We start from the raw sequence: 12,779 nt of genomic DNA on the forward strand, positions 1-12,779 counted from the left end.
GTTCCAATTACGAGCTATGAAGTGACGTAGTGGACAAAGGCAACTACACCGGGTTAACAATTCGCTTGAAAACACTAAGATACAGATGCGAGGCTTTAATTACGATCCATGTGGTGGTGTAGTAGATGACAATCATACTGGGTTTGCTACTCGCTTGAAAACACAAAGCTACAGATGCGAGGCTTTAATTACGAGCCATGTGGTGGTGTAGTGGACAATGCCAATCACACTGAGTTAACAACTCGCTTGAAAACACTAAGCTACAGATGCGCGGCTTTAATTAAAAGCCATGTGGTGGTGTAGTGGATAATGACAACCATATTGGGTAAGCAGCTGGCTTGAAATCACTAGGCTACAGACGAGTACGGAAAATATTATTTAAACTGCGGCATCAGACGCAATTCACGAGCGCTCGGTAGAAGTGTTTCAAAACATACCTACTGTAACACTGAATATCATGTCGTTAGGGGGCCTTTTGTGATTTAACAAGTGACGTATTACACAATTACATGAAAACTGAGAATTACTTTCTCGCCTTAGTCAGAGACGGGCACGTCTTTAATGAAAAAGGGTAGGGGGAGGGGTGCTCACTTTCCATCCCACCATTTTCAAGCTTTTATGGAAAGGTAGCATAAATAATAATTAAAATTAACTTATTTGATATTTTTAAGTTAATAATTTTGTGCAACCTGAACAATGTACAGAAATGAGATATCTTTGGTGACAAATACAGTGTATGTATTACATATGAGGCAATATCTAAAATGTAAACCACATGTTTGGTGTATCATATACCGTGCACTTGATATATCGTGTGTAACTACTGTTCTTACCAAACATCTTAAAGAGTCGCTTTTATATTGCCTAGTTTCCCCCTTATCGTGACGAACCACCCCGGTGGTGAAACCACGCCCCTACACAATAACATGCCAGTAGGTTAACACCTGTCCTGCAAACATTAGGCTGCTAAATTCTAACTTAAACTTACGTTAGGCCTCTTCATTAAATGTTATTATTACCATTATAATAACGGTTCTAATTTACTGTATATAAATCTATTAAATCGCTTTGGACGTTTGTCACTACATTATTAAAAACGATAAATGAAGCGAGATGTTTTTAGAACAGCACGAAGTACTGAGGCGGTGCGTGACCAAATGGTATTCCTCCCCTACTTCTCCACGAACCCCTTTAAAGATGGTCTTCCTCACCCTCGCATTAAAAACTTTTACGACTCGTAGCAACAACAGTACATTCTGACTAATACCTTCCACGTAATTTTCTATGCTGTCTATGCATTTCTGACCTCTGCTGATTTTGGCTTGTTTTCTGTGTGTTTGTGTAGTCATATTCAGTGGCGTCCCTGGAATTTGCGGGGCCCTGGGCTATTTACTTTTATGGAGACCTTCCTGCCTGCGGAAAATTAAAAAAAAAAAAAAAACTCTTTCAAACAAAATATTAAGCCATCCGATAACTTGAAATTTGACGATGGTTTTGCTAATTTATCTGAAGAAAGGTTGATATTCTTTCCTAATAAATTATCCTCGGGTCGGTCTTATAATGCTTACAATAAAATTCCGGTGGAATAGCGTAATTATATGTGGCAACAAACACTTAGCAAGTTTTTCTAATATAATCTCATGAATTGAAATTTTTATTGACCAACACTTAAGTTTCATGTTAATGAAATTTTATTTTCACTTTTGCCATTAATGTCTCTATTTAAGCAAGACATTGGACAAACAAATTTTAAAAAAAATTAAAAATTGGCGTGGAGCCCCGACTGTAGCGAGGCCCTGGGCGATTGCCTGGCTTGAACTGCCCTGGAGACATCCCTAGTCATATTTTTTGGTCAATTATTGAGATTTCTCTATGACATACATTATAAGCCAGTAATGGCACTTGTTCAAAAAAAGTTTTAAATCACTCTTCCCCACTGCAAGAACCTTTTAAAGAACGTAAACATTGTCCACTGAAACGGCTCAAGCGATAAACAGAAGAATTTCTGAGCATATGTGTACTTTAACGGGGCATACGCCCGTTACAGTAACACCATCTCCTGGCCAATTACACATAGTTTGTGAAGTATAATAAGCGGTAAATTGTTGAAAACTCGCTTTGTGTAATCCAAATTTTAATGTACTGGAATCGAAACAAATAACTCTAACGTCATCAGGTCGGCAGGTATGAGTAGCCACCCAGCCAGAGGTCGAGCAGCCTTTGAAAAAAAAGACATACGAGACTCCGACCCAAGGAGATGGACTCTGCAGGGCGTACATGTTGTGAAACATGTTATTTTTTAGTGCCTGGTTTCTAAAGATGGTTTTGTCTTTTTCTTTAGTTTGAGGTGCTGCTGGAAGCTGGGTTGCTGGTGAATGCAGCCATCCACCATCAGGGGCGCTAGCGTCCATGGTTATTCAAACCCAGAACTGGATAAAATACGAAAGCTGACCTTGAGTCTAAGTTCCCCCACCCCCGCATGGAGGACTCTTTTCTACTCTGATCAATTCTTCATCCAGACCATCCTTTGTTTCATGTAATCTCCTACACTTAATGCATGCAAATTTGCACCCCGCATGTCTGTGCGCAGGGTTTTCCTTGTTCTATGCAGGTTTTACCTGTGCCCAATTTAACCAGTTATAGTCTCTAGTTACGAGTTAGGGGTGCTAGTTATGGCATCAATCGCTGTCATGGCTGGCCAATCCCCTCCTAGCACACGATGCATGCGACCCTTCCCTGTATGGCTAATCCCAGCATGACTAGGCATGTAGGCTTCAACTTGAGACGCACCTAGGTCCCTCCCTAACCCGGACCCCTTTTACAAATACACTTAGTTTCTTGTTAGGTTAAGAAAAAGCGGCCAAGGAGCCATGCAGGAACGACGAGTCGCCAACGAACAGCAGGCTGGCGGGCATCGCGATCAAACCACTGCAGGATAATTTAGTCGGGATCCCCGGACTACTCGTCGAGCGAGTGCAGGAGTTGGCATGGCAAGTGGAACTGCGAGTGTGACTCGTCCCTGCTCGCTCCTGTCCCAGTCGAGCCTGGCTGGTTGGTCGGCGCTGTCAGCGAGCCCGAACGCCAGTTTTCTCGGTCAGCGAGTGGGCACTGGCAAAAGAAATACAGTAATTGAGGATGACAACACGAGAAACTCGCACTCGCCCAGCAGGTTTAATCACGTGGGACGAGCCACCAGATCGAGAGGACAGCCTCTAAAGGGGGCTACCGGGATGGTGTGGACTAGGTGAGTGGCGATTTGCCCAATCCAGAGGGTGAATGGAGGAGAGCAGTGAACTCGCTAGGTGAGCCGAATCAGCGCCGAACAGCTGAGGGACTCGCTGCAAATTCCGCGTAGACCCAGTGAAGGAGCCAACTCACCCAGCCAGGAGAACCTGAGCGGAGCAACCGAGGAACTAGCCGCGGAAGGCGGGAGATCAACGACGGAGCAGCAGGTGGGTGCAGGCAGGCCAACATAAGGCGAGTAATCTTCTAGGGTAAGTCCATGTAGTCGGTGGGGAATTCAGCACTACTAAATAATTGGCAAAACTGGCAGTTGAATTTAAACACACAAATTGTATAGCTTCTGTTGACGAGAAACTTTGGACATCAGGCCTAGTTATTGTAAATATTATCAAAATAAAGTTAAGTTTTGATACGAACCAAAGATTTCAGAGTAGAAGCAAAATGTGATAAAGTACTGTTTTCCTTCAGCTTATCTCCGTTGAGAGCATGTAAACTTTAATCTTACTAAGTCGTAATGTTTATTCAAGGTAAGTTCAAAACATTGCCGGCTGCCATTTAGTAAATATTTGTGTCACTTTTAGTGTATGTGTAAATAATCAAACTCAATATTTGTCAATGTCCTGTGTGCGCTTTGACAAAGGTTACTGACGGGGATTGTGTTGTGTGCCAACGAGATGGAATTTAATGTATTATTATATTGTTGGACGAATATATTAACAATCTTACTTATTTTATTTTAATTTTGTTGGCAATAATCCCAACACATGTTCTGCGTATTATGTACAAATAGTTTGGCCATGTATTTTTGACACCTGCATTGTGTTTATACCTATGTTATAAATATATCAGGCTCGCCACCACCGCAAAACTAAACTCACTTCAAAGATGATGACGAAAGCCAGGCGCACCGCCAGCAGCCGCCAGAAGAAAGACGTGTGGTTGCCCTCGTTGTCACGAAGGCCCCTGTAGCGACACTGCTCCTTCATGGTGTGGTTCGGGGCGTACGCCAGGGTGAAGTTGATGTAGCCGACGAGGTTCCAGTCGTACTCGTACTGGTACAGAAGCTTCGGCAGGAACTCGGACGTGAAAGCAATCAGAAACGCCTGCAAACCAAATATCATTCATAAGTAGAGTACTGTAACCAGGATAGACTCCACGTTCTTGTACAAAATCCGAAAAGTATAATTTTTTAATTGGCTGCTACCACATCGTACCTTCTATCGAGATTGGTTAACACACTGTTTGCCAATTTGTTATTGACTTATTGTCATTCAGGGAGCGTCAAATATACCATGGACCAATGCAGAGGTCATTAAATGTATCAGTTTTTTGCAGTCTAGTCTTTTGCCAAATAATATCTCGAAATGTTCATGTCCTTCTGAGAACTGGTTCAAATAGAAGCCCAAACAGTGTTTTTCGGCATCGTTAAATTAGGGACTTAAAACCAAAATAAAATAACGATGATTGTATTTTGGGGTGCTGTTTGCGTTCCTTAAAGAACCACAAAAAGCGCCATTGTTTTTCATTCTGACACATCTCTCCTCCTGCCCTTGAGTCAAAATATTTGCCACTCTTCTTCTCCAAACATGAACAGAGCGAAACAAGATGGCAACAGCCTCTCTAGCAGACAACATATTTACTATGTAAAACTAGCGCTCCTGGAAGTGAGTATTCAAAAATAAAAGATGGCGGTTCGGTCTAGAACAGGTGAAACCTACTCAACACACTTGTTGCTGTTGGTTTTCACCGTTCGCAACGTAATAATGATTCCGACGATGTTTTGGAAGTTAGTCTCTAATCATGATTATAATGGCAGAACAGCGAGAAGTTTCTGGTGGCCTACCTTTCTGACATGCATCATCTACAGCTACCTCAAGGCTCTTCCGAGTCGTGTGGGTGGAGAGGGAACCACGTGCTTTGTGACCTGAATTCATCACCCCTCCTTCCTCCCGCAGAGGGGGGAAAGTAACTTAATACTTCTGGATGGTTCGACAACGAAGTGGATAACAGCCCAATGAGTATATAAAGTCCAGGGTGTGCTCAGAGTGCTCAGAGTGCTCAGAGTCTTCGGAGCGGGGGATGATGAAGCTCTCACACCCGACACCCCCGACACCACCCTGCTGTCAGGCTGTCCGTCGCCACATCAACCAGGAACGTCACTCTGCCCGACACTACACTGAGCTGTATGTTGGACTTAGCCTCAGAAGTGGGTAAGCTGGACTTTAACTTTTTTTGCTAGTGAGTTCGGACTTATCTCGATCAATGTCGAGGTGCCAACAGGAGATAGCCGAAAGAAGAGGTAACATGTCACTCGTTCAGAGACTATTCGATGCTACTCACAGATCGAATAGTTATTCGCTGAGCGAGAAATTACTGAAAAAACCACTGAGTGGAATTGCGACATTTGGGTAAGGGCAAGTTGCAACCAAGGTACGAAAATACTCGTCGACGACTTATTTGTTACTCGTCGAGGGAGTGCGAGTGAGCGAGTGGAAGAGATTATTTATTATATAAGGGCACATGTCGCCGGGGGCTATAAAGATGACTTAGTGTGTGACTTGGGCTGTGGCTGACATAAAATGGCAGTGCAATAATAACGCGATTTTGACTTTAAAAAATACTTTGAACTTGGGTTTTCGACGAAGTTGAAACTGGTGAAGTGTGACGAGTTCATGTCACTGTCAGAGCTTCGAAAAAGGGAACAATGTGAAGGGGTTTTCATTATGGTCATTCTCCAATATGAGTGTGACAGGTCACGTGAAGAGTGGGGCGTGGCTGCTCTTTCGCCCAGACATGGAAGTCATCTTCGGAACTTGGTGTTCCACACTTAGTCCATGCCACCAAAGTCCACGTTGATCGTCGGTAGGTAGGAGTGCGCTACACGGCAGTACTACGACTACGAGACGACTCGCTGCAGTGGGGCCCTGGAGTGGAACCTGAATTTACACGATATTTAATGCGAGTGTCCAACGAGTCACCACCCGGTTAACCGAGGGGTTCACGTTTGTGTAATTTTCGTTTTCAAATCATACATATCTAATATGAGCTAGTTTGATAAAGGGTGCAATATAACAAGTGTTTGGTGTAACGAACGTGCAGAATTTTAATATTTCAGTAACTATTAATACTTTGTTGTTTCAGAGCCACAGTCACCAAGTTGCTTTAAGGCTCCATTAAGACTTTTAGGAGGATAGTTGTAATTTTTTTACTATTGTATTAATTGAACTTTTTCACTTCACGATGACGAACCAATCAGGGCCGGCGCGACCATATAGGCGAACTAGGCAACCGCCTAGGGCGCCAAGTATCTGGGGGCGGCGCAGCACGACACATAACAGCTGATATAATATGTTTAACGATTTTTGAAACTACATGAAAAAGGATTTTTGTAACAGTTTGGAATGTTTATATTGATATAAGTAATTATTTAAAGTCCACGGTGACCTGTTTATGATTTGTAATAAGTAAAAGAGTAAAAAAAAACACAAGCCTGCTTACATTTGATTGTTGACAAAATCTTAGGCTTACGTGATGTATTTTGAGGCAAGTAAATTTTTTTTGTGGTGTCCGTGGAGGGGGGGGGGCATTAAGGTTTTTCGCCTAGGGCGCCAATTGACCTAGCACCGGCCCTGGAACCAATATAAGTTTTCATTTTAGAATTGTGTAGATAATTTGTTTGTATTCATGATAAGGTTAGACACTCTGTTGACTTTAACATTACTTTGTTTAAGTTTGTGGAAAACTCCCAGTAATCGCACGCATCTGTACTTATCTTCAAGAATACACGAGTGGTCGTTTATTTGACTTTGTAAACATTTCGTGTTTTTCTCACAACACTGTTTAAGTGTTCGCTCTAATAAGGCCTTCTTCAGGTTACCTCTATAGGGGGGCAACACAAACATTGTTTAAGACTACCAAGTGAACCAGCATTTGCAGTATCTTAAACCAAACACTGACTCACCTTAATACACAAGTTGTGTGAACGAGCATGTACAGTAGGTTGTACAAAACACCGACCCATCTAAATCACTGCATATGACCGCCAAGTTCCAGCTTGTCCAGTATTGTGAACCAAAAACCGACCCACCCTAATATTCACGTTGCTTATGACCACCAAGTGCCGGCATGTGCAGTATGTATAACCAAACACCGATCCACCTTATGCCAATAGTGTTAGCAAGCGCAGTATATTGTACCAACCACAGACCCACTTTATAACACATTTTGCTTAATATCGCTTATTGAGCCATAATGTACAGTATTTTAAACGAAACACAACTCACCTTAAAACTCATTTTGCTTAAGACCACCAAGTTTACCAAACATGTGTAGAATTTTAAACCAATCACTGACCTACCCTAATACTCACATTGCTTATGACCATAAAGTGGGTCGGAATTCGCTGTAAATTGGGGTGCTTAAGAAGTCAAGATTAATGTTTGCTAAAGTTTAATGTATGAACAACTGCGTCATGATTACAGCTTATTCCAGCACAAAAGGTTTACGACCACATTTTGCAATTTGCACATGACACCCAACCTTCATTTTATGTTTGAGTAAAAGTACCCACATTAGGCCTAAGGATAAGTAGTTTCTTCCTTTTCTTCGGTATTGGTATTATTTTTCTGAAGGGCAAGGATTAATATTAATTTCCTTTTTTTGGCATTGTCAGTTTTTTCGCTAGTCTATGTACTTTTTCTTCTTCTTAGCATTTCTCTTGTCTTTTAATGATCTTGAGTTAGAAATAAGTTTGGCATTTTCTTCCATCTATTTTTTAAGCATCTCTGTTATAAATAGACTATTACAAATCATTTATGCATAGAGAAGAAACAAGAATTGCAGGTTTTCTTCTTTTGCCATTCATCCTTTTTGTATTTTGCTCCACTTTTGTTTGGAACTGGCAAATGCATCTTGATAACACGGAAAGAAATGCAGAAGTTTTAACAACCATCAACAAGGGAGTCTCTGGCATCCGTGAACGTTGTGGCTCAACAGGAACATCTTCAACTGTGGAGTTATTTTCCTCGCAACTTTCCACATTAGCACTTCCTACAGCTTTGATTTCTGTTTCTGGAGGACGGTGGGCCTCTGGTAATGGTATACCAGCTGTTGCAGCTGGAAAAATGTACTCTGTGAAAACACTCATATTTTTAGGCCAAATTCCTCCTTATTTTCGAACACCATGATGCCTGTTTCATCGAAGCTGCGTGAACATGAGCAGTACCAAACAGGGATGAAATTTAGCACATGTTATGACTTTTATGGATTGCACCTTAGCCATTTTATAACCTCTTCTTCATAATAGAGACTCAAAGGTTTCATGAAAGCGACATGTAAGGTTTGCAGCTTATGTAACACAAGTGGAGATAAATACAGCAGAACTACACACTTTTCCCTGGTCATGTCTTTGATTTGAAGATTTCTTGTGTGAGCTAGTGACCCCCCAGAATGAGGAGAACAAGATACTTTTTGCTGGCATTAGCTAACTTTACAAAACTTATTGAACCACAACACAAACAATTCCGAAGTTATCCAGCCTCAATCACTTGCATCCGCCCATGAACCAGATAGCAAGTCTGTCTTGAACTCTTTTCGGTTTCTTTTCTTAGGGAAAATCAAAACTGATGCAGAAAAACTTATTTCTGCAGTTACTGTTTCCTCATGTTCTGTTAGCGTCACTATCATAACTTACCGCTGGCTTTTGGTAGCAATAACCTTAGAGTTTGCTTTTGGATTGCCAGTTATGCTTGGTTAATCGACTTTAAATATTTGGGAAGCTGTTGCCTTGTACTTATCAATAACATCTGCCGGAATACTGAAAGAGTTTCCTACAGCTACTTTATTAAATACCATAGTTCTAACTCTTAAAGTTTATATCACAGAAATCTTTTCACCCAATCTTGGCCTGCCATACCGTCCAAGCCAATGAAACGATTGCTCATACCATTACATTCCACTAGCTGGTACGCAAACAGGCGCAGTTCTTTCATGATTAAACAAAAAATTATTTTTCCATGTTTTTATGATAATCTACCAACTCTAATGCCCGTTCGTTAGAAAAAAATCATTCACAAATTTTTGTCCCGACATTTCTAAAAAAATAGTCTTTATAAGTTTTTCTCTTTTTATGTAATTTCCTAAAGTCGACAAAGGCACATAAAACTGTAGTACAGCATTTTTGTAGCCCATTTCACCAGAAATTACTGATGTAACAGCATTATTCATGGATTATGATGATTTAAGCTGTCTGTTTGTCTATCTTACATATATTTGAACCATATATAAATGTTAAATAAAATCTATTTCTACAATGCTCAAATATTACTCCAGGCAGAATGGGGTTCTACCCCGTTTTGCCCCAACCCAATGTGCGCCAGTTACATGAAAGAGGTTACAAGCAGATAACACTTCCAATACACCACATTCTGTCTTAAATTAATACGTTAAAATATTGCTTAAGGTAGGTATTATTTATGCTTGCTATCCATGAGAGAAATAAATTTTGAGACTTACTCAGTGGCGCAGCGAGGGGGGGTTTTGGGTGTTAACCCCCCCCCCCCCAGAGCCAAAATAATAATGGTAAAAAACTATTAATGCCGAGAAATCAGTACGTCTACAGTGCTAACAGGCTACATTATTTACAGTCATTAAATAAAAATCCAAGATGGCGGATATTCATCCAGCTTAACAGAGTAGAGTTGGCTGGTCTTTGTGTAGCAAGTGTTTGCTAGCCGTAGTTCAATATATTGCCAATAGATGGTGAGCGAATGCACTTGGCGTCGCTAGGACAGCCACTGATATTGTTCATTCTGTGAGCATCTTCTAACAAACTGTTATCTATCTGCAATCTCATATTACACTGATGGTTTTATCACTGTTATAATCATGTACAAGTTTTTAATAAAAGCAAAAAAATGCAAAAGAGAAAACATTGATTCAGCCGCAACAGCATCAGAAGCCAACCCTTTAGGAATAGCGATCGTAAGTACCTAGGCTACTGCTACTGCAGTTATAAGTTGGTGTCAAATTTTGGTTGAAGGATAAGTTATAATGTTTTTAGATTGTAGCATTTGGTTACCGAAAATTTATTATTATAATTATTTTATTGCATTTTCTCTCATGTGATAGTTTATTGTGTTATTTAAAACGAGACTCTAATCATCTTGTTAAAAATACTTTTCAATGTAAAATTAATCAGGTTAGTTATTGAACGCCCAATAGATAAGCCAAAGTTTTGTTATTGTAACCAAGTTAGGTTAGGACGAACATCCTTATTATTTACTTTGTTTTCTTGTTATTTATATTATTATAGCTTCACATATTATTCTAAATTCCATCGCAAATAATTGTAATTAATATATTTAAGTTTTGCATAAAAATTAATATAATCTCAAACCCAGACTGCCGATGCGCGAGTTTTTGTTGTTGCTGGCAAACGCGGGGGTCGGAGATTAATAATATTGGGCGCGTTGTTCAAAATTACGTCATTGAAAATGTTTGAAGTCCATCATAGATTAATTCTTTTGAGGAAACACTATGGAAGTGGTTTAATTTAATATTTTGATGCGACATTTGAACTACGCTACAGGCTTGGAATATTGGTGTTTTTCTTTGTCCATAGGATTCTAGAAATGAACACATGGCCATGACATCTACAGCCAACATTGAACAGCAGAAAGATGTATCGAGTATCAGCTCCTTTCCACATGCTAGCACATCCAAGTTTTCGAACGAAAAAATGGACACATCTCAACTGGGGAATTTATTTGCCCCATCTTCAAAGGATTTTGGACTAGCCATGAGCAAGCCTGTAAGTACTATTTTATTTTTACATTTTTTCTGAGTATTTTTAATTGACATGAACATTATGTCCAAATATTTATATGTAATATTTCAGATGGATGATGCAACTAGGAAGGATCTATTAGAAAGCCCATGGACACCAGACTTCAACTTCAAATTCAAACCATCAGGAAAACGCAATCTGAAATTCCAGCTGAAGTGGATGACACAGTGGAGATGGTTGGTCTACTCACCAGAACAGGATGGTTCATACTGTAAGTACAGCAGCTTATTTGCTACTACTGTAGGGCATCAGTCTTCATATGCAGGACAATTAGTGAAAAAGCCATTCAGAGATTGGAAGGATGCAAAATCTGAATTTAACAAACATGCTAACACTCGGTATCATGCACAATGTATGGAAAGAGCTGCCAACTTTCTGGCAACTTACACAGGTTTGAAAGAAAGTGTAGACATTAGTCTGGACAGAGAACTTAAGTCACAGATTGAAAGGAATCGAGAGTGCCTTAAACCTATTATTGAGACTGCTATTTTCCTTGCCAGGTTAGGCATTGCATTTAGAGGCCATCAAGATTCAGGACCCCTTAATTTGGAAGAGCCTCCTAAGAAAGGTGAAGGTAAATTTAGGTCTCTTCTAAAATTTCGAGCTGAGGCTGGAGATCAGGCATAAAAGGAACACCTTTCAATAGGAGGTTCAAATGCCACATACATAAGCTGGCAGTTGCAGAATGAAATTATATCATCCCTGAATGTCATAATTCTAAATAAATTGGTTGAAAGAGTTAATCAAGCTAAGTTTTTTTCAATAATGTGTGACGAAAAAACAGATGTAAGTGGAACAGTTCAACTAGCAGTGTGTGCAAGATTTGTAGAAAATTTCGTAGTTCATGAAGAATTTCTGCAGTTCATCTCAGTAAAGGATTGTACTGGGGCTGGCTTAGCAAACACAATTTGTACAACAATGGATGAAGTGGGGCTAGAAACAAAAAAGTTGGTCGGCCAAGGTTATGATGGGGCAGCAGCTATGAGTGGTGCTTTGAGAGGTGCCCAAGCAATTGTTCAGCAAAAACACAAGAAAGCCCAGTATGTTCATTGTTCTTCGCACTCGTTCAACCTTGCACTGTCTCAAGGTTGCAACTTACCACAAATAAGAAATTGCATGGGAACTATTGAAACTGCATGGAACTTTTTTAAATTCCCAAAAAGGCAGAATGTACTTCAAGACGAAATCAATAAAATGCAAGAGATGCCTAGGGCACAGAAACTGAAAAGAATGTGTCCTACTCGATGGGTTGAACGACATGATTCTCTTCGCTCCTTTATTGAATTGCTTGAGCCTATGTTGGCAGCTCTGGACGTGATTGCAGGGTTATGGAGCGACAGAAAGACAGCTACAGATGCAAGGATGCTTGCATGTGCGATATGCAATTGTGATTTTCTTATTGCCTTGTATGTAATAGAGTCTGTTTTTGAAATTACATTACCACTCAGCAAGTACCTTCAAACTGTAAATTTGGATCTCAGACTTGCAGTAAACTCTGCAATGAGTCTGAAGGCCTCACTGGAAAACATGCGCCAAAATGCTGAGGAATGTTTCCACACAATATTTAAAAAGGCTTCAGATGTCTGTAGAGAATTTAGTGTAGCAGTTGTGCAGCTCCGTGTTGTAGTTCGTCAAATGCTAAGGTGCAACACACCAGCTGACACTCCAGAGGAATATTACAGGAGATCAT

General features: G+C 40.3%; 1 protein-coding gene across 1 annotated transcript in view; it reads right to left on the bottom strand.

The window, feature by feature from the left end:
• LOC134528943 (anoctamin-7-like) overlaps nucleotides 1-12,779 on the bottom strand; it is an 86,546-nt gene that overhangs the window by 3,182 nt on the left and 70,585 nt on the right. The window contains exon 16 of the mRNA XM_063362611.1: nucleotides 4,122-4,346. Within this exon, the coding sequence (XP_063218681.1) occupies nucleotides 4,122-4,346 (225 nt within the window). The remainder of the gene's footprint in view (nucleotides 1-4,121; nucleotides 4,347-12,779) is intronic.

Source organism: Bacillus rossius, chromosome 2, assembly GCF_032445375.1.
Source record: "Bacillus rossius redtenbacheri isolate Brsri chromosome 2, Brsri_v3, whole genome shotgun sequence".
In the NCBI taxonomy this organism is placed as follows: Eukaryota; Metazoa; Arthropoda; class Insecta; order Phasmatodea; family Bacillidae; genus Bacillus; species Bacillus rossius.